Below are 24,168 nucleotides of genomic sequence, written 5' to 3'. Positions count from 1 at the left end.
TGAAATGACCTGTATCTATGTATGGTCACTTCTTTATAATATCCATACAGCATACTAATATTATAAATGTGAATGTAGATTTGTTTGGTACGCTTTCACCCCGAACCCAATTTTTAGTCGTAATGTGGCCCATCACAAATGCGCTATTCACACAAAGTCTTATCCTGGTAAATTAAGGGGTAGTCAGAATTTTCAAAAAATATTTTTTTTTGCATTTTCGTTAAGTGTATTGTGTTAAAAATTTTCTCTGAAAATTTCACGTTGATCCGATAATTATAATAGTTTTTGAATTATTGGACAAATAACAAAGAGAGCTCTGGCACTTCAAAGCGCTAGTGTGAAACTTTAAACGCGTTTTTCTCAAAACCATGTTTTTTGAATCGGTGACAACTGTAACTCGAAACCGCTCAGTAGATTTTAATGAAATTTATACAGCTTTTAGAATACATAATAAACTCGGCCGGATCGAAGGACCAATTAACTGTTGATTTAAAAAAAACAAAAACCAGGATTATCTATTTATAAAACTATGTTTTTGGAACTAGATCAACACAAACAACTATAACTTTGGAAATAAATTTTTTTTTCTGAAATTTTCATGACTTCAAGTCAATCCATTCTATAATAATGCCATATTACTACATTGGAGTTTAAAATTGCTTTATATGGGAAGTAGGCGTGGCTGTAGTCCGATTTCCCCCATTTTTATAAATGTCAGAGGAATATCACGTACCAAATTTTGTAGGGATTGGTCGGGCGGGTCTCGAGATATGTGGTTTCACTTTCAAGTAGGCGGTGCAACGCCAATCGTCCAATTTTGACCCCTGTCCTATTAAAGGTCATACCAATTTGGGGGGTAAAGATTTAATGTCTCTGGCGTATTTAGTTATTGATATTATTAGAAGACGGGACACACCCAATTAAAAAAAAAAAATGTTGTCCACATATGCAACTTGCTACTGCGATCCCCTGTGCCGAATTAGAGTTTTATACCTTAACTTAGTGTTTAGTTATAATACGAGTACTTTTTATGTTTTCGGTTAATGTCGTTTTGTGGGCAAGGGACGCGCATACCAAGTTTCATCAAGAGAATTTTAACTAGTCTCGCCATCCTGATCATTTATATATACAAAAATAGCCCTATATCTATCTTGATTATTTTTAAGTGATACATACAACCGTTAGGTGAACAAACTATTACACTCTGTAACATGTAAGAAAGTATAAAAATGCAACTTTAACAATTATTTGAAATTCGAATGGAATATATTTATTTTCTCTTCACAACGGCAATTTCGCTTATATTCGATACGATTATGAGTGAAAATGTCCCCTTTCATATGATACGATATATTACCAATCTTTACAAGAAACAAAGTTTGTAAAAAAATTTAAACAAATTCAATTCCTGAATCGTTTAATTTTTTTCAGAACGATTTATTTCTAATTTAATAAAAAACCTTGCTCAAAAAGAAAAAAAATGTGTTACGTGACGGTTTAACCAGAGAACATTAAACAATGAGAAGGTGCAAATATTGTATGAAGCTCGATTGAACGGCTAACAGAGTTGAAAAACTTTAAGTCGAAAATTCACTATATTCGCTGCTATTTAGCAGTAATAAGTTAAAATTACAGTTTACATACTATCGTCCACGAAACGAGAAAAATGGGGAAGTTAAACAGAAAATAAAAATGTAAGTCACATATGCGTGATAGTTTTGTATGAAAAATATATTAGGGGGATTTAAATTTTTTACACAATTGGGGAATTGGTAATATGCAAAAGTTAAGGCAAATAATTAATTTTTATATTTTTTTTACTTATTTTATTGTTACAGAATTAAAAAGAGCAAAATGTATGGTACATATACGATTATTAGATCATTCTTTTAATTTTTGGCCTTTTCGCTTATAACTTTATAGGTTCATATGCGAACATATTTATTGATATGAATAATAAAAAAAAACGATTGAAGGTAATTGAATGAATTTTATGTGATTTTTTAACAATATTTTGCAAATAATTCCTTCATTTATTTTTATAGCATTGGAAATCAGAACTGAATTGGAAATAGCAGCAGCAGCAATATCATCAGAAGCAGCAAATATAAAAGTGTGTGTTGTTTGAAATTGGATTGCGCAGTCCAATATAATACGCAAAAATAATTACATATGTACATAAGCATGGATTTGTTAAAGCGGCCTGCACAATCCAATATAATATGTGAAAACCAATGTTTGTTTTATATTTTAAATAATCAGATAATATTATTCTTTTCTTTCAGAGTCAATTCTATTTTTATTTAATACATTTTGTTGTTTTTAGAAAATATTAATCTTTTTTAGATTTTATTATTATTTTTATTAAATTAAATTTTTTTTTCAGACTTTATCACTATTTTTACTTATTTAATATTTTCTTTCTGGCATTATAATCTTTTTATATAATTAATCTTTATTTTCAGATATTAATAAGTTTTTTATTGAACATACATATGTATGTACATATTTGAAAGTCTGTAAAAAATGTTTATTAATAAAGAAAAATTAAATTTAAAATGTTTAGAATTTTAAACATATTTAAAATTAGGAAAGAGAAAATGCAACCCTGCATCAGTTGTCGATTGGGGATATTAGAGCAGGACAGATATACTTTTTTACATGACACTGCTGAATGAACGCAACAGAGATGTATGATCACATGTATACGTACGTGTGAGGGAACCTTCACGCGGCCTATGGCGAGCTCACCACTTGTTTCACTACTTTTGAGGGTTTCAAAACCTACTGTTTGACTAGTTTTTTACATATACAGTGAAAGCTCTTCTCGCGGACGGCTCTTTTTAGCGGGGAAATTTCTTGGTCCCTAAATTTTCGCCTTGTTTCAGGAAGGAAGTTTTTAAATCATTGGTCGCCAATCGCATACAACCATAATTTAGAGGTTGTGTGGATGAGTTGCTCTCTTCCCTCTCCCAAATTGTTATACAGTTTTCTCATAACTATGTACAAATTTATAAACAACCAAAGAAGAAATCATATTCCCATACTTCATCAAACATTTTGCTTTTCACGTGGCTAGCAACATGCATCAGACAAGTAATATGCGTTACATTCTGAACACAACAGTTAAGCAATGATTCCCCGTATTTTGTTCATAGACAAAAAATGCCGCAACGACTGGGTTTTTTCATGTACTTTTTTGATAAACATTAGTTGAAAACGATCACTTATGTGCAGCTATTAATCAGAACGGCATCGCGAAATTTGCTCTCCTTAACATTCTACATATTTGTTTTTTTTTAGTTTTCCCCAAAACGCTCTATTGGGCGGACATCTCCTTTAGGCGGACAAAATCGCTGCGACGGTCAGTGTCCGCTTGAGAGAGCTTTCACTGTATGTACATTTGCCGAGCACATAATGCACACGTCTTCATACATACAAACATGTGCGTACAATGTCAAAAAGACACCAACAAAAATTGAAGCATAGTTCTACAAAAACCACAAATGTCTTAATTAGCATAATCATCAAAAGTCAGTATGATAGCCAAATTGGCGAAGCCCAAATGTAGTAAATCTTACAACAAAAACGTTTCAATTCATAAACACAAACGCACAATTAACAAATGACCTCGCTTCATTCATAAAAATAGACGTCGTAACATATCTCCCAGCATGACTTTGTCAACAACCGTGTTTTAGCAACGATGACATAGCTAAAAATCATAAATTATTTCTTGTTTCTTCTGGAAAGGAAAAGTCACAACACTGCAAACTTGCAAAACACAAACAAAAGTGACAACATAGTGTCAATATAAAATACATATTTGTCAATTTTACAATATTTTTCCATGGCTCTCAAAAATCAGCGTCGATATGTATACAAGCTCATACATAGAACATAAGCTGTACCCGTCAACAAAGACTCTTATTATTTCGTTAGAAATGTACAATAAATGTGTAGCTGGTATTTTCTTTGGTATGTGCCAAAGAAATAATATATCGTCACCTAAAATGCAAAATAACGTAACAACAGAACAACGAAACAGCAGAACCTTAAAATGTTGGACATAGTATGTATTTACAGTGAGTTCAAAAAGTGTTCACGTATAGTAAAAAATTTTGCATTACTGCTGATCTTTAGAAAAATTAACATAAAAATTAATTAATTAGATTATCTAAAATTTTCGGAGTAAAGCTATTCCAAACTCGTTCAACTTGAGTCCAGAGTTCATCTAGGGTTTTTAGTGTTTCTCTTTGAACAATTAACCGTTTTTTAACAATTGCCCATAAATTTTCAATAGGATTCATATCGGCTGACTGAGCTGGCCACTCCACCACCCCAATTCCGTTATTTTTCAACAAAGGTTTTTTAATACGGGCGATATATTTAGAGTCATTGTTTTGCATGTGTAACAAATCACCGGGTTCACATCCAAAACTCTCGAAGGTAGGCATAAATGAATCCTCTAGAATGCTAATATAGTCCGTAGCATCCATTATTCCGATAGTTCGACGTAGTTTTCCTTTCCGTCAATAACACTTTCTTAGCCTCCACTGCGTTTTTAGCTGATTCAGTCATGATAAGACGCCGTAAAGTCCTTTCTGTTTCAGGAGAGGTTTTTAGGCCTGCCTACATTTTTGTGTGGTGTGTTAATATTGTCTTGTTTTTTTTTTTTATTTTGCTAATGACACCAATTGAAATTTTATGTTTTTGAGCAATCTCTCTAACTGAAACCTTCACCTGCAAGTCCGAACATATAGCTTTTTGCAAAAAAATTGCTGTTTTTTAGCCCTGTCTAAACATATATTACCAAATTTTTTACCTTTAATTTTTGTTGCAAACTTTAGTAAATGTGAAAGACTTCGCACAATAAAATTATTAAAAAATGCTGACAACTATTTTGTAACAACGAAATTAGTTACATACTGCGTCACATCAGCTCAGAAAGTGTTCACGTGCGCTTACGGATTTGAACTGTATTTATTCAAATTTAAATAAACATGGAAATCTACCGAAGTGGGCTTTGAAAACTAGAATGTCGATGCCATATAACAGCAAGAAATGTTTCTTGAAGTATTGTCATATTTGAATGAAATTCAATGAGAAAAGTAATATTTGCATTACGTGAACAGTTTTTGAACTCACTGTATAAGTATGTAATTTGAAGTAGTGGAGCGTAATCAATAAAACACTCAATTTCGAATTTTTTGATCATACGTTATTTTGCATTTTAGGTGACGATGTCCTGTATAAGTATTTTCTTATTTTGCTGTTAGTCTATGCGCAAGGAATAAATTTTAAAGTTTTGTTAAAAATAAGATGAGTCTGAAGATATACTCATGTTCATATGTATTTTTAAATAGTTAATTGACTTATTTAATTATAATTTCCTGGTTGAGAAAAAATGTTGACAACGGAAGATGAAAATATTTGCGGCATAGACATGAAAAGGCCGACAGCAAAAAACAAAATGCAATATGCTTGTTTAATTCCCTCTTGGTGTCATTGCTTAAATTATCTAAGGAAATACATATGTATATCAATTATTTTTAACTACTACTTTTTTAAATCATCATGAAGATAAAAATTAAAAATTACACGAATTTTTAAGACTTTAGAAATTGCATGGCATAAACATATTCATTCCTTGGTTGATCAACAATATTCGGTGGTTGATCATGTTCCACAGATTTTGATTCAGGTTATAACTAAAATAATCTTTTGACATGACGCGTTCAAAGTAAGGGTATACATATGTACATCCGCAAGGCCTTTTGTAGTTTCGAAAAATCCGCAGATATGTCAGCGCTGCAACCGTCACAACGCACTAACTAAAAAACGCGCCTCTCAACGCTTTAATTTAGGTATGCCAGTAAGTTGATATGACTTGATTTGAACCGAAGTCGGTAATACCGTTTAATCGTGCTGCAACAAATCAGTCGACGCTGCAACCCTTCCCGATTGGATAATAAGATTCAAGTAAGTTGTCATCAAACAGTATGCCCAGGAAACATGCTGTTTTGATAGGGTCGTACCATAGGGTCATTAGATGATTGTGGTAAGTTGGGCATGCGAAGAGGTAGTTAAAATCATGCGGGGACTCTTTGCTTCTAGACATATATTTGGTAAGTCCGAGTGGAAGTCGGGAAGGTGTTAGTGACTCCACTGTGCATGGCGGTCTAAAAAGGTAAATTATTGCGCAGTCCAAAGTGTACGGACGTGTTTTGTAATTCGCTCCGTGTATTCAGATTTTGCGAAAACTAAACAATCAACAATAATAAAATAAAAACAAATAATCAAATAAAAATTAGTGCAGACAAATTATTAATAAATTAATAATAAACTCAAACAAATATTGCCCGAAATAAATAGATAAAAACAAAAAACACAATAATAATGAATGCTTCACAGCCTCGCCAGCAAAGTCGTAGGGATTAATCTGCTTTGTCGAGCCAAAAAAAAGGCCTGGCAAATAAAATGTAATGGCGATGATGAGTCATCCCAGCGATCAGCTGAAATGAAAATTAAGCAAGCGAAGAAATTAGAAGTAGCAGTAAACAGCAATAGGGCAACAAGTACGCCGACACAGCAACCACTATGCAGGTACCAACGAACTCCCGAACAGTGAAGGGAAACAAAACGCAAGGTAAGAATGTACCAAGCAAAAAAGGACCTTCTGTTCAGACTGGTATTCCAATTAAATCAGCGGTCAATACTAAACAATGACTCTAGTGATGTTAAAGAAGCACTGGAAGAATGTGGGTTTAGTACTAAATCAGTTGTAAATATCTTTAACAAAAATAAAGTCCTATAACCAGTGTCCAAAATATAATTGATGCCAAATTCACCCGACTCAAAACACACCCGATTTACAATTTAAAATATCTGTTCCATCGCAGCATAACGGTTGAGGAACCACATTAGAAAAATGGTCATGTACAATGTACAAACTGCCAAGAGTATGGACACACGAAATCATACTGCACCCTACGCGGTGTCCTTGTAGGTGTCTAAATGTACTCTTAACAAAGATTATTTAAATAAAATTTATAGTAATTGTGAGGGAAATCACATTGCAAACTACAGAGGTTGCCCTGTATAAAAAGACTTAAAAACTGTCTGCCACAATTCAAGCACGTCGTAACCAAATCTTAAATATTCCTCCTAACGAAATTATTGAAAAATCTGTCCATATTTCAAAACCAGTTAATCTTAAAGAGACGTGGTGAAAGACAACACTGCATGAATGCAACTGCTCCAAAACCAACCAAATGGAAGTGTTGAAACCAGAGAGCTGCAACGAGTATGATTAAATCAGAACAAACTCTCGTGCAAAAAACACAATCAAATCAATTCAGTTCATAACATTGTTGATCAATTCAAGTAACCGCCAGCTTCAACTGATTTGATGCAACACGAAAAATCTGTTCTTCGGCAATCACGATCGAGTAAACGGTATGGCTGGCTTCGGTTCAAATCGTATCATGTCAGTTCATAGCGTTGTGACGATTGGTTGAGCCGATGTGAAACTGCGGGTAAGCTACGAATAAATTCACGAGTAAATCTACGAGTACAGCAAACAACAACAATTGTTTACAATTGGATATTCCAAGCGTACCCAGGTCCTTCTCCACCTGATCCTTCCAACGGAGTGGGGGTCTTCCTCTGCTTCCCTCGGCGGGTACTGCATCGAATACTTTCAGAGCTGGAGTGTTTTCGTCCATCCGGACACATGATATAGCCAGCGTAGCAGCTGTCTTTTAATTCGCTGAACTATGTCAATGTCGTCGTATATCTCGTACAGCTCATCGTTCCATCGAATGCGATATTCGCCGTGGCCAACGCGCAAAGAGCCGTAAATCTTTTGCAGAACTTGTCAATTAAGTTTTCGTTAAAAGTTGCAACAAATCAACCGCATGCAAACAAAAAGGAAGAAATAAATCGCTTCCTATTTCGTTGTTGCTGTTGATAATGCCAATTTAACCAACTACATAAAATGGGCCTTGGAAACAATATAAAAAAATATACTATCACACTTGAAATTAAGTAATCTTCAAATTTCTAACTCACCAAAATAAAACGAATGATATCAATACGTGTTCAACATTAGGGTGATTCAAAAACAATTTTTTTTCGTTTGGTACTCGGAGAAATAGGTTTGTAGACACCTCTAAGATTTTTTTTATTTTTTGATCCACCTTAATAGGCATTGATGTTTGACGATGAATATCTCGTAAACGCTTAACTTAATCGAAAAATCATTACAGACCATTTTTATAGAGCAGTAAATTTCCTACTAATACCTCCTAATTTATTTAATGTGCGTTATGTGCGTAAATGTAATTGGGACACTGAATGTGTTGTAACACGCACAGTCCAAACATAACTAAAAGTGGAAAGTCTAACATTATTATTACTCTGTAGTAACATGTTGCAAGAATAGAACTATATAATACTAATAAAATTGTATTTATTTTATGTAAGCAGTTAATGAAATATTGTACATCTTATCATCGCTATCAACATAAATAAAGCTTGAGATTAAAGAAAAGTATACTTAAATTATAGAAAACAGGGATATAAAAAATAACTTCGTAAAGCCAAGAGGGAGTCGTAAAAGAGCTTTTGCGGCAAGTTAAAAACGACAATTGAAGTAGCTAGACTTAGAAATTGCTATCCAAGCACCCGACTATCCCTAGGCTACTACGCAACAAATTTGAAGAGTGGACTGAATACAGTAAGGAATCACTAGTAGATCTGGTCAACACTTATTTTTCTGGGTGTACAGACGCTATAGATCTCCAACCTGTGTTCTAAACACATTTGAAAAAATTCTAAAGGCCTATATAAGAAAAAAGCTTTAATGAAAAAAGTCCAAAAGACTATGCACAATTTACTTTCACCGATGAGGAGGTTCGGATTGTAATCAACAAAGCAAAATCCCCAGATGGAATAAACATGTCGTTGCTAAAGCATCTAGGCTGGATGGGAGTAAGCTACCTCACCAATGCCCTCAATCTGTCGCTGTGCAATCTTTAAATACCCGATGTGCAAAAATTCGAAGGATTGTGTTCCCACTACTGGAATCTGGAAAACCCGCCAACAAAGGGGACTCTTATCGCCCTATAACTCTCCTTTCCCCAGTAGTGGAGACACTTGAGGCCTTGCTACTCCCGAAATTTACTCACCACCCGTGTCTAGCAAACCACTAGCATGAATTCGGCAAAGTATTCAATACCCCACAAGACTTAGCGTCATAAACGCCCAGATAGCCTCAACCAAAAACCACCTTGTGAGGGACCTGTCCTGTCGAAAGCCTATGATAGAGACAACCACACAACCCTACTTGAAGACATCGAACAATCTATGCTCCTTCCAGGGTTTAAGAGGTGGACTATGAACTACCTGAGCGATAGGCAATCATCCGTACTGTTTCGAGGTAAACAGGGGTTGCCGGAGGGTGGTGTCCTCTCACCGCTGCTGTTTAATTTTTAGATTTTGAAACTCCCTTAACCACCAGAGGGAATGGACATTCTTGCTTCTTAACTGTAAGGAACCTAACTCTCCCCACTAAATCCACTGCGACCTTATTCACAAACTGGACAAAGTAGTATAGATTTGACTTAATATTGCAGTCGATGACGTTAAATTTCCCACTGTCAATAATTCAAAGACTTTAGGTGTGACATTAGATAAGGGTCGAATCGTTACATCCGTGCAAGGATCGGCAAACATACGAAAGAAAATTACGTGATACGTCAATCGTATGCGGAGATTGGCATTATGACATACGATACTAAACGGATAGTAATATATTTTCAATTCACAATAGTTTTTAAATTTCACATTTCTTTGATCGTATTTTTAGGTCACAACAGATATGGAAGTGTCAAAACTGTTGCAAAATTTTCAATAAACTAACGAAAGCTAATTAAATATCAAAATGGACCCAACATTGTTTTTGAGCTCTAGTGAAAGTGATGGGGATAAAAAAAATAGTGCGGAGATAGCGAAGAGATCGTAGCAATAGCGTAGGTATAAAAAAAAAAACAAATTATCAATCTTTATTAACAAAATTTTCTTTATAAATCTATCGTTGAACGAAGCATTGGAATCTTAAAACGACGGTGGAGAATTTTAGGATATGGCAAGGGAGGAATGTATCACCCCACAAAAGAGGAAGATTTGCTAGCGTTTGTGAGGCATAACATCTGCATAGAATTTACAATAAGTTACGACCCTCAAAATTGCGATTCTTATCACACACAAGAAATGGACATCGCCTCACCGCAATCGACCAAACAATAATAGATCAAATAAAGTATTCTTTAATAAATTTAATTCAAAAATGTAAGTATGTGTCCCTTACCTTGTAAATAATTTTATTTTTAATCTCAACTAAAATACAAAAATGTTGTTCATATAAATATTTTTTTTTTTAATTTTTAATGAGATATTCCATTGGTTCCTTATTTATGTTCTTTATTACTAAAAGTTATAAAAAATATAATATTTAAAAAAATTGCTGACTTCCATAAATTTGTATATTACGATTGCTAATTTGCGTTCGAATGACTATTCGAACGAACGGATACGTTTATATACTCGTTCACTGTATGTCATCATGCCAGATTACGATAGAACCGTTACGATCACGTATGTCATAATACGAAATACAGGCTTTTCGTGACGAGTGATACGTTCACGGATGTAATGATTCGACCCCAGTGCTTGTGCTCCTTTATTTCTCATAAAATCGCGATAACGTCTGGGATGCAGAGCCTTAAAAAATCTCAAGTCGCTAGCCACATGAGCAGAGCACACTCCTAGAATCATCAATAGGTCTTTCCTTAACTACGTCGGCGGCCAGACATGCACTGACAACCACTCACAGTACAACCTTTAAGGGATCGTCTCAGAATGACCCTCCGAAAAATCACTGATTTTCGCGACTTTTTTTTAATGTTGAAGTTAACTAATCGATCCGATTTTTTTATAAATAAATAACTTTATGACAAATACTAAATGATATTTTTATGTTTATTTATTGGTTGTATAATAGTTAAATAAATTGTTGAAATGACACGTAAAAAAAGGTCCTATACGATGTCCACGATTGCAGCCGCAATTGTGGTATAAAACAAAAATTTCAAAAAGATTATACTGGTTGACATATAATTTGTGACATGAAAATTCTTAGGTGTTTTTAATGCCGTTTGATACCCTGTAGTCAAAACTGAAAAGAGAATTTTTCTATCACCCACAGATATTCTGTAACCTGCGGCCTTAAATTTTACAATACTACTGTGATCAAATTGAAAGGTGAATTAATACTGCAATAGTTTTTCGTGAACACTTTGCCACATTTTCAACTAATATGGTGCCGCAACCACCGCCTTCGCCTGATTTACCTTCGTGTAACTTCTGGCGATTCTGCAAATTCACATGACCACTCCGGGCTGTGGCCAGTACGTCAGGCACTCCCTCCGGGACAAAAAAAACGTTACCAGATCACAAGAAAGGTATTACTACCACCTTTGCATATTAAATTGGATTTAATGAAAATTTTTGTTAAGGACTTGGACAGAAATGGAAGAAGTGAAGCAAAAATTAAAGAGAGCATATTTGTGTGTCCGCAAATAGGATAATTAATAAAAGATGAAACATTTTAGGAAATGCTCAATGAAACCAAAATACGAGCGTGGAGTTCCATTAAAAGCGTTGTTAAAAATTTTCTTGGAAATGTGAATGCTAACATTTACAAAGATCTTGGGACTAAACTACTTACTGGCTATAAAAAGATGGGTTGCAACATGTCCTTTAAAATTCACTTTCTGGACTCCCCTCTGGATTTTTCCCGAAAATTAAGTGCCGTAAGTGACGAACATGGGGAACGTTTCCACCAAGACATTTCTGCTATGGGAAACGGTACCAAGACAAGGGGAATGTCAGTTTGCTTGCCGATTACTGCTGGAAATTATTAAGGGATACTCCAAAAACAAAATATCGCCGAAAAACATCGACAGTAACATTTTAAGGTACTCTTTTTAAATATAATTTACCTATAGCTGTTTTTTTTTAACAAAAGTCTTCATAGCAAAAAAACTATAGGTGAAGAAGAAATCTATAGCTATTTTCTGCATTTGTAGCAATTTTTGCATTATTTATTATTTATTTATTTAACAAATTAACGCCAATCGGCAATATACAGCAGTTACTTTTATAAGTAAAAGAAAAAAGAAATATAATAATAAGGGCAATTGTATTACAGTGATCAAATTAATGGTATGGAAGGAGTTTGTCCTTTATATTATTGATGATTGAACTGAGGGAGCCTTCATAGAAATCGATGTTCTGGTGAAGTGAATTTACATGGTTAGCAATCCTGTTGTGAGGTCCATGGAAGACGTAGTTTTTCTGTGACTTTGTTGTTTTAAGTTTCCGTGATTGTCTCAGCGAGAATGCCGTAGGAGCAAACTCAAAACTACCAAGAATCTCTGGGGCATCAATTAGGTTGTTAACAAACTTAAAGTAAAAGACCAGGTCAGCGACTTGACGACGTGTAGCTAGGCTGTTGATTTTATAGCGTGAACGAATATCATCAGTGGAGAGTACCTGCGACCTCAAGGTTGTATGAAAGGAAGGAATTTATTTTGGACCTTCTCCAATCTGTTGATTGAGACATCAGTGTGAGAAGACCAGACTACAGTGCCGTACTCGAGTATGGGTAGAACCAGTTGGCGATATAGACGTATCAATGTGTAGGGATTGCGAAACTCTATGCCTGTTCTCGTGATTAATCCAAGAACGTTGAAAGCTTGGAGTGTGATCTTGTCTATATGCTTCGAGTAAGTGAGTTTGTTGTCTATGCTGATTGCCAGGTCTTTGATGTCGGGAACTTCTTGCAGGCTGTGACCGTTTAAGTTATAACTGGTGGCAATATTGCTGTGAGAGCGCGAGTACGAGATTACCGAACATTTATTTGCGTTAAGGTCAAGTTTATTATTAGTACACCAGGCCGAGAGTTTGTCAATGTCATCTTGAAGCAGCTGGACCCCTATAACCCTCATTTTTGATGGTTCTGTAGATCTTGAGGTCATCTGCGTAGAGCAGGTATTCTGACAGGAGATTTTTGCATCATTGACAAAGATGTTGAAAAGCAGAGGTCCTAAGTGGGATTCCTGTGGCACTCCAGATGTAACCTTATATTCCTCAGACAAATATCCATCAACTCTAACTTGCAGGGATCTGTTTACCAGGTTGGAATATAACCAATCCAAGGCATTGCCGTCGACTCCGTAGACTTGAAGCTTAGAAACAAGAATTCTGTGATTTACACGATCAAAGGCTTTGCTAAAGTCAGTATATATGGAGTGAACCTTGAGACCATCATTCCATGTGTTGAGTAGGAAATTAGTGTAAGAGAAAAGATTGGACGTGGTTGATCTGCCACCCGTAAATCCGTGCTGTTTTGTCGTGATGATATCTTTAAAGGCAGCAGTAAGTTGAGTGAGGACCAGCTTTTCAAATAGTTTTGCCAACGCTGATTGAATGCGTATAGGTCTGTAGTTGGAAACATCAGTTCTCTGGCCACTTTTGAAGATTGATCTGACATACGACAGCTTTCATTCGCTAGGGAAGGTGCCAAGCTGCAAAGATCTATTGAATATGTAGGTGATAGGCTCATAGAGCACAGTAGCGCAGTTCCTAAGGAAAACATTTGGTATACCGTCAGGTCCAGCACCTTTGTTAGGGTTCAGCTTGAGTAATTGTTTGATTATCGAGGCTGGTTTTTGGGTCATTGATCACTGTATTTTTGTTAATTCGATCATTATTGTTATCATCAGTGAATGTTGTTTTGAAGGTTACTGATTGATTCACCAGTGGTAGCAGATTGATCGAGCCATGACATCTCGGATGGAATGTTCACCCTATTGTACTTCTTATCCTTGATGAACTTCCAGAACGCACTTGTGTCAGACTGAACCATGTTCTCTATTTTGTCAACATATTTTCTGTAGCATTCAGTACTTAAAGTTTTGCAATCACGCCTTAACATGCTGAAGCGAGCATAATCTCGTTGGTTATTAGAGTTTTTGTATTGTGAGTGAGCCGCATTTTTGAGCTTAATTCTGTTGATAAGCTCAAAAGAGAACCAATTAGGGTAATTACTGACATAATTCTTATGTACAGGCACATATAGGGTAATGCCTTCCTCTAGCTTGTTATAAAACCAAGCAATTTCATTGTCGATATTGTCTGTTTCATACATTCCTACCCAGTTAACCTGATGATAAAAAAAAGTTGAGATTATGATAATCAGCTTTCTTGAAGGAGTATGTAGGTGAACTCGGTGATGTAAGATTAGGTCGAAAATTAAGACTGATTGAGAGGGCCGGATGATATTTGTCCTCTTCAACAAATGGTAGGGTTTTATCAACACTAATTTCTATATTACTGTAACAGAGATCCAGAAAAGTGTTATCACAGTTGCTTGTGTTATTTGTTTGAGTGCAATCAAGTATAGCTAAACCATCTTGGAGAATCCTTTCACAGTCCGCCCGGGGGACACTACTAGGCAAATTGAAGTCGCCTACAAGTAATAGTTTAGCATTTTTAAATTTATCGTTTATAAAAGAGAGTAGAGTGAGTAGATTAGTATAGGAATCAAAGTTTGAGAGAGGTGGCATGTAGACACAGCCAACAATGATATCATGGGAAGCACCTTTTACGTTGACGAAGACGAGCTCAAGTTTATGTTGATCAATTTGTATTAATTCAGCTTGAAAGTGGCGTTTGACTGCGATGAATACTCCACCTTCTCGTTCCAGACCGGACAGAACAGGATCCCTATCGTGCCTAAAAATTGTGTAAGTGCTGTCCATTAGTTCGCCATCGTGAATCGATGGGTGTAACCATGATTCATTAATATAAATGAGGTCGATATTACTGACGGCAGACGCTGTGAAAAATTTATTTAGTTTTGTTCGGAGCCCCCGCGTGTTTTGATAGTACACTTGAAGAGCTTCGGGTTTCTTCCTTTTCACTGAGCGGGCGAACATTTTTGTTAACTATCTGCGGTATGCCATGGATATACTTGATGGTTTTACTTGTGTCACCATTATTGTTGAGAGTGCTTAATTCAGAGCGTAAATCATTAAGGTGAGTCTGTTGTGCAGGGGTTAGGTCTGGTTTGAATCTAACCTGAGAGCTCTCACTCTGGTTTAGTTTAAAGATTTCTATGGCATCAGCAACTGACTGGGTCTTTATAAGCAGAGGACGTGTACGGTTAGGTGTCTGACGTCCGAGTCTTCGGATTTATCTGAGCACTATGGAAATTAATGGGCATAAAAAATAGTGCGGATGTAGCTAGGAGATCGTAGCAATAGCGTAGGTATAAAAAAAAATTCTGAATCCTCGCTAATAAAATTTTCTTTGTAGATGTATCGTTGAACAAAGCATTGAAATCTTAAAAAGACGATGGAGTATTTGAAGATATGACAAGAGAGGAAGGTATTACCCCACAAAAGTGGAGGATTTGCTAACATTTGTGAGGCATTACATAACATCTGCATAAAATTAAATTAGTTACAACCCTCAAAAATTGCGATTCTTATCACACACAAGAAATGGACAAAGAGGTAGCGAACCGCTTCACCGCAATCGACCAAATAAATAATTTTAATTCGAAAATGTATATATCCTTATCCTTGTAAATAATTTTATTTTTATTGGCAACTAAAATACAAAAATTTGATCACATAAATAATTTTTTGTTTAATTTTTAATGAGATATTCCATTCATTGGTTTCTTGTTTGTTATTTATTCCTAAAAATTATAAAAAAAAACTTAAAATTTAAAAAAAATTTGCTCACATTTCCATCTTTATATATATAAATCTTCTGACCGTGTGTTTGCATTTGAACTGCTCCTAAACGGATGGACCGATTTTGATGAAATTTTGTGTGTATGTTCAAGGAGATTCGAGAATGGTTTAGATTTACAATTTGGTCCTCTAGAAAATGTTTTCTTAAATTAATTTTTCATTTGTAATTAATTGCTAATTTTAAATGTTTGACCGATGGATGGCGCTACCATCGCAGTGTCCAATATTCAAACCTTAAATTGGCGTAAACGTATATTAAACAAAACGATGCCAAAGTAAAAGGCGACATCTGTAGATCAAGTTTTCATATTGTGGACAGAGTTGTTCGTTCTTAGGTAATAAATTGGGTCATTCAATACAACTATGGGTAGCTATAACATTTTCTTCATACCTGCAAACTATTGGAGGGGGTATCTTGACAGGCAATTTAGAATTGCAAAAGGTCTGCCATAAAAAGATAGTGGCATAAGTTGATAAAAAGGTCTATTAAAATTTTAGATGTACAGAAATCTTTTCGAAGCATTGCACAGAGCAATGCAATATTTAAACGGGAACGATGAATACACATGTATATGAAAAATATAAAATTCCTAAAAATAATAAAATTGCTAAATATTAGGAATGGTAGAATAGAACTGCAATCAAATACACAATGCAATGAATTAAAACTGGCTCATTTATCATTCGATGAATAATATACCACGGGCATCCCAAAAGACTGATTCCATAACCTTGCCAGTCGATTTTTTTGTCTTTTCACGCTTGAGAACCGTTTCTTAATATGCAGTCCACTGATGCACAGCCCAAATTCAATAGTATTTTTACCCCAAAAACCAATTCTTTCTTAACGCACGAATTTCTTTATAATTCACAAACACAAGTTGCTTCACCAAAAATGCGATTATTCCTTAAATAATATTTATAATCTAACTAATAGAAATCATATAGATGGTATTAGTAGTACTACCTATGTAACAGCCACAGTAAAACTTGGGCGGATACTCTAGTAAATTTGTATATTACGATTGCTAGTTAGCGTTCGAACGACGATTCGAACGAACGGATACGTAAATATACTCGTTCACGTGTGTCATCATGCCAGATTACGATAGAAGCGCACAAACTGGACGAAGGAGTATAGACTTGAACTTAATATTGCAGTCGATGGCGTCAAAATTCCGACTGTCAATAACCCTAAGATTTTAGGCGTAACCTTCGATAGTCTATGCTCCTTCTCTCCCCATACGACCGCAATTATCGCCAAGGTACAGAGCCGCAACAAAATCCTCAAGTCGCTAGCCGGCAGCACATGGGGAAAAGACAAAGAAACGTTGTTGGCAACTTACAAGGCAATCGGCCGGCCGGTCCTCAACTACGCAGCACCGATATGGTCGCCTGGATGCAGTGGTACGCAGATGAGGAAACTTCAGACCTGTCAAAATACAGCACTCCGGACCACGACGGGATGCCTCTTGATGTCTCCCGTTGAACACCTCCATAGTGAGACGCACATGCTTCCTGTAAAGGAGCATAATCAACTCCTCTCCAGGCAGTTCCTGCTTGGTTGTTTCCGTAGGAATCATCCCTGCAGCCATCTGCTTGGAGCGGAACCGCCTCCCAGGAGCATCAAGACTATGTCGACGACATTGCACAGTACGCCGACCAGACTTCGGACGCAACTAACTTTCGACAGGCACTGACCGCCATCAACACCTTCACCGACTCCCTTCCCGTGAATGGCGTTCTTGGAGTCAAACCACCACCTATTGCAGACGAAGAGCTCCAGTTGCCGCGAGAAACGCGAGTGACCCTAGCGCAACTTCGTTCTGGATATTGTAGCAGGTTAAACTCCTACTTATCCAGAATCGACCCCGACATACCTAATGTATGTCCTGCATGCAACGAGTCGCCGCATGACACTGGCCACCTCTTTGCATGCCCCACAAACCCCACCCATCTAACACCCTCTTCCCTTTGGTCCGACCCCGTCGAAACAGCACGTTTCTTGGGCCTACCGTTAGATGATCTCGACGACAACACAAACAACCCTGACCATCCTAACGGGAATTAGCTAACCGTTAAAACAACAACAACAACACGATAGAAGCGTTACGATCACGTATGTCATAATACGAAATACAGACTTTTACGTGACGAGTGATACGTTCACGGATGTAACGATTCGACCCCTGCAAGAAAGTCGCTACCGGAAGCTTTTTTTTCTTTTGAAATTTGACAACATGGCGGCGGTTTGAACAAAAAGTATCGAATTTTGTTTTTCTCTCGTCTTTTGATAGTGGAAACGTTTTTGAAAAACACCATTCTGAGAAAAAGGCGTTTAAAGATTGGAGTCACTATGTTCTCCACTCTTCGATTTCAAAATTTGAGAAGATGTTTATTGCAGTGTATACTTGTAGATAATGCAACAAAAAAATGATTTCTCGAAAATTTCACACTGACATCGTCATCGACTTCCTCTCAGTGAATAGTGTAATTGGAGTTAAACCACACCCTAAAATCTAGCGCCCCTGGCATTGCTTCGGTCTGGATACTGTAGCAGATTAAACTCCTACTTATCCAGAATAGACCCCGACATACCAAACTCATGTCACACATGCAACGACTTCTCGCTTGACTCTTTGTATGCCCAACTTACCTCTATGGTCTAACCCCGCCTAAACCGCACGGTTCCTGCACCAAGAGCATTTCAATATAATACCTTTAGCAGGCAAATCAGAGAACGTATATTTACAGAGAAGGTCCAACAACGGACAAGCGTGTGAACTGTCAAAAGCTAACAAAATGCGATGAGCGTGTTTCACCACAGCTAGCTAAGAAGGAGAAACTTTAACAGTGGCGCGTGAACAGAGCTGAGCATTCAATGAAAATTATGCTCAGAAATATACATTCTTATTACAGACGTATGTTATTCTTTTGGATATAATTATATACGTTTACATGCAATCATATTAATTGATATGATTATCATTTTGCATATTTTTCTGAATGCATGCAAAGCTGATAACATTCTAATAAAATTATGCTATTTTGAAAACTATATTTGTAGTTAATGTGCAAATAAGAGTTATTTATTAAATATTTATAATGTTTGATAATATTATATAATTTCATATAAATATGGTTGTATATACATACATATGCTATATACATACAGTGGCGGACAAAAGTCTACATACACCCCCTATTTCCATTGATATGAGAGTACAAAAAGTTTTTAGAAAAATGTATTTATACAGTTTTATTCTAATATTTATTATAATAGCAATTAACTAAAAAAATTCATTATTTAACATAAAACAACAAATTTATGGAAGAAAAACTCAAAAATTGCTTTGACAAAAGTCTACATACAGTTCAAATCTCATACTTTGTACATTGTTATATTAACAGTAAGGTAACGTTAGCCTTTTTCTTTTATTTCAATATGTTTATTGTTTGATATTTATTGAATTTAGTTGTTCAATAGCTATAATGGCGAAATGAAATATCAATTGATGTAAGAAATTTGGTGATAAAAGAAAGAAAAGAAAAAAAATCATATGGTGAAATTTCTAAATTTTTAAACTTGAGTCGAGCAACAGTACAGACAATTCTAAAAAACTTTAAAAATAATGGTTCCAACGAAAATAAACCGCGCAGTGGACGCCCAAAAAAACAATCTCGTAGATACGTCAGCCTGATTCTCAACGAAGTAGACCAAAATCCAAAAGTAAATGCTCCAAATTTTTGCCGAACGCATATCAAATACGTCACAAATGAGTATCCAACAAAGAACAATAAAAAAAAACTGTAAACGATAACGGATTCCACAGTAGAACACCACGGAAGAAACCTTTTATTTCTGAAAAAACCGGAAACTTCGTTTAAAGTTCGCCAAAAAACACAAAGAAAAGGAAATGGATTTTTGGAAAAAAATTTCATTTACAGATGATTCTAAATTCACTCTTTTTGGTAGTGATGAAAGGACTAAAATTTGAAGGAAAACTAACGCCACGCTTGAACCGAAGAACGTAGTATCAATTGTGAAGCTCGGTGGCGGCAGCGTAATGGTTTAGGGAGCTGTTGCGGCCTCTGGAGTTAGAAAGTTGGACTTTATTGAAGATGAAATGGACGGTTATAGGTATAAGTCTCTGTTGGAACATAATTTGAAGCCTTTGGTGGATAATTGAGGGCTCGGTTTCGGTTGGATATTACAACAAGATAACGATCCGATACATGCGGCGCAAATTGTTAAGCACTGGTTGCTTTATTATACTCCAAGGCAATTAAATACACCACCTCAAAGTCCAAATAAGGATATTATTGAACATGTCTGGGAGATTTTGGAGCGTAGAATTAGAAAGAACCAAACTTCTAGCTCTGCTATACTCTAGGAGCGCATATTGGAACCTTGGAACAGCATTACATCTGCAGCGTTGACAAATTTAGCAGAATCAATGCCACGGCGGCTTCAAGCAGTTGTAGATACGAATGGGGACCCAACGAAATACTAAAACGTCTTAATAACTAGCATTTTGTACAGTTTTTCGCACTGAACTAAGATATTTTTGTACTGTATGTAGACTTTTGTCAACACAATATTTGAGTTTTTATTCCATAAATTTGTTGTTTTATGTTAAATAATGATTTTTTTTTAGTTAATTGCTATTATAATAAATATTAGAATAAAACTGTATAAATACATTTTTCTAAAAACTTTTTGTACTCTCACATCAAAGAAATCAGGGGGTGTATGTAGACTTTTGTCCGCCACTGTATGTATATGAGATACCCTAAAACACTTAATACTATATATTACAACAATATTATATGTAAATCACATTTCATCATTTCAATTTTCATATGCATGTAGATATTAGCACATAGTTACATACATACATTCATACTTATGTAGGTAGAATTCAAATTCAAATCCTAATATTATCATTTATCAGTAAAAAGTGTGCGCGCACTGCTCGATATGTACATACTTACATATGCATATGTGTACGACATTGCCGAACAAATAATGTATATACACACCAACATACAAATATGCGTACACATGTAAATATGTCACCCACAAAAACTACAAACATTGCTTTACAAAAACAAGAATTGTTTCAAATAGCATCATACATACTTATATGCGTACACATGTAAATATGTGCGTATGGCATTCCCTCACAAATAATGCATACACAACATACATACTTATATGCGTTCACATGTAGATATGTCACCCGCAAAAAGTACAAATATTGTTCTACAAAAACAACAATCGTCTAATATAGCATCGGCAACGTCACAAGTCAATATCACAGCCGAATTGACGAAGCCCAAATGTAGTAAATTTTACAACAAAAACGATTTCATTCATAAACGCAGGGGCATATGCCACAAGCGACCTCGCTTCATTCATAAAAGTAGACACCATTACATCTCCTCGAGCAGGCCTTTGCCAACAAGCGTATTTTCGCGACGATGGCAAAAGCTAAAAATCATAAATTGAACATCTTTCTAATGCTTCTTCACAGAAAGAAGTGACAAAAGTGGCAACATAGGAGTTGTCGATTTATAATATTTGTCTAAAATATTTTTCCGTGACTCGCAAAAATCTGCGTCGATATGTATGCAAGCTCATACATATGCATACATATTTACGCACGTTGGAACTCAAAGCTGTTACAGCGGCAAGGAAAGCGGTAACAATCGGCGATCGTTTGTTAGTTTCTTTCGCGTCTCGTCGCGTCAGTGCTTCGACAGATTGATGTGCTGAGCACATAGAACGCGACAGATTGCAAGCGCCATCTGAATCTGATATTGAAATACACACATTCTTAAGGACACAGTTATTTAGACAGCTGCACAACTAAATAACTGTGTCCATATGAACGTGTATATTTTAATATTTGACAGATGTCGCTTGCAGTCTGCCCCGCTCAATGTGTTCCGGGCGTGACTCTTTGAAAGTTAAGCTTCAGCCATTGGTTGCCCGTGAAACGAAGATTTCGCATGAAGCAATAATTGTACACATTTACATACAAAGTTGTGGGTAGACAAATTTACAAACATTATGCGTATGTTTCTTTTTGTTTACATACACACATAATTACATATGTACGTGAATATGTGCGACCGCTTGGTCTTTTAACATGTTATCAAAACTTTTAAAGACCTGACCTGTAAATAAATATATATGTACATACATAAGTATAAATCTTATCAAGCCTACATATGTACATTAATTAAAGATTTACATACATACATAGGTAATAATGCATGTATGACTTTATTATATATTTCCAAAGATTTTAAGGAATTCATCATGAAATAGTTCAATTTGTACGTATAAACATGCTTGTGTGCTTTGATATAAAATATATAGATATATAGAAAATACATACATATGTATGTATGCATGTACATATATAAATTATATGCAGCATCGTTTGCGCATAGTAAAAAAGGGAATCTGTAAGCGTACATTCCTTAACATTGGAATTATCATTATTGCTCTCATTTAACACTGAAAATGCTCAATTCTGCTATTTTCATGCCCCTGATGTTAAGTGGTGAAACACGCTAATAATTTTCTGTGGTGAAACACGCTCATCCAAAACAGTAAATATCCCAAAATTGAAAAATCTAAATTTTCGTTATCGTGAACCTTCTCTGTAAATATACGTTCTCTGGGCAAATGATAATTTCTTTGTTTGGTTAAAATATCCTGACAAAAAACGTCACTAAATTATAGTGACCAATTTTGTGACCTGATACATACTGGCAGTTAGAATCCCTGCATAAGTTACCGATCGAAGGTAGAAAGGATTTTTGTATCAAAAAACGTAGCTGGTGAGAACTTGCTAAACGTTTTCGGCTGGGATTTAGAATAGCATCCCCGGATTTCGGGAATAAAATGAATTATGAATAATTTTCCCACTTATATTATGCACTTTTCACTTACTAACACTTTACTATAACGTTTCTGTATATTAATTTGCTTAATCATATATATCAAAATCCGTAACGAGTTGTCAAACCGTACGGTCGCATTTTTCTTTTTCTCTCGCGGTCATTCTAGTGGTGTCTGTGTTATAACGCTACTTTACAGTTTTGCACAAATAACTTTTTTACTGTTAATTTCTCGCTGTATTTATTTCTTATTGTTAACTGGTGCTACATTTATAAATTTTTGCATACATAAAAAGTAATATTTTCACAATGCCCCCTGGGGCCAATAATCTGGGTGATAATAGGTTTGCCCTATTATCCTCAGCCCAGAAGACTAAAAGAAAAAAGCCTGAGCAAACAACGTTGGAACTATTTCCGGAACTCCCCATTACAAAGAAGGATGACCCCAAATACCTCGTCATTAAGTCGCGGGATGCCAGTAAACCCATCACTTCCATCTCCTGCTTCGCGACTTATAAAGGTATTCAATCTATCAGTAAAGATATTAACAACGTCTCGTCACTTCGCGATGGCAGCCTACTCCTCCTTGTAAAAAATCAAAAAATTGCCGATAAATTCCTTTCTACTAAAAATCTACCCGGTGCAGGTGCTGTTGAAGTTGCTCTTCACAGCACCCTTAACTCAGTCAAGGGCACAATTTATGCCCCCTTTATTTGCCAACTTAGCGACGATGAAATAATTGAAGGTCTCAAGGAACAAGGTGTCTCTGCAGTCCACAAGTTTAACAAAATAGTTAAAGGCGTTCGTGTACCTACTGGTGCCGTATTATTAACATTCAATAAATATACACTTCCTAACAGAATTGATGTAGCCTGGAGAACCCTTGATGTCCGTCCGTATTACCCTAATCCTATGCGCTGCAAAACTTGTCAGCTATTAGGACACACCGCTAAACACTGCGTAAAAACTCCTTCCTGTGTCATTTGCAACCTTCCTCCTAACCACTCTCCTCCTTCTGATTGCACCAGAGTTTACTGCGCTAACTGCGCAGGTGAACACCCCTCGTCCTCAAATGCTTGCCCTAAATTTATTCAATCGAAAGAAATATTAAAAATTAAAACTATACACAAATGCACCATGCGCGACGCCATTACCAAGTATAAAAATCAATTTCCTTCCACCCCATCCCCCTCCTCCTTCGCCAACGTGCCTAAAATGCAAACTAACAATGATATAAATACAAATTCAAAAAATCCTAATAACAAAGACAATACTTCAATATCAAAAAACTCTAACCTCAATAATAACGCAACAACAACAAAAACTAACAACGATTCATCCTCCACCAACAATCCATTGCATC

General features: G+C 35.7%; 1 protein-coding gene across 2 annotated transcripts in view; it reads right to left on the bottom strand.

Moving 5' to 3' along the window:
• LOC105225804 (OCIA domain-containing protein 1) overlaps positions 1-24,168 on the bottom strand; it is a 28,692-nt gene that overhangs the window by 830 nt on the left and 3,694 nt on the right. The window contains exon 4 of one of the 2 annotated variants that reach the window (XM_049451425.1): positions 13,807-14,290. The exons of the other annotated variant lie outside the window; for it this stretch is intronic. Coding sequence (XP_049307382.1) covers positions 13,847-14,290 — 444 coding nt within the window. The 3' untranslated portion in view covers positions 13,807-13,846. Of the gene's footprint in view, positions 1-13,806; positions 14,291-24,168 lie in introns of those variants that run through there. 2 annotated transcript variants of the gene reach the window in all.

Source organism: Bactrocera dorsalis, chromosome 3 (genome assembly GCF_023373825.1).
Source record: "Bactrocera dorsalis isolate Fly_Bdor chromosome 3, ASM2337382v1, whole genome shotgun sequence".
In the NCBI taxonomy this organism is placed as follows: Eukaryota; Metazoa; Arthropoda; class Insecta; order Diptera; family Tephritidae; genus Bactrocera; species Bactrocera dorsalis.
The sequence above is the reverse complement of the archived record's forward strand: the minus strand, read 5'-3'. Positions and strand labels throughout refer to the sequence as shown.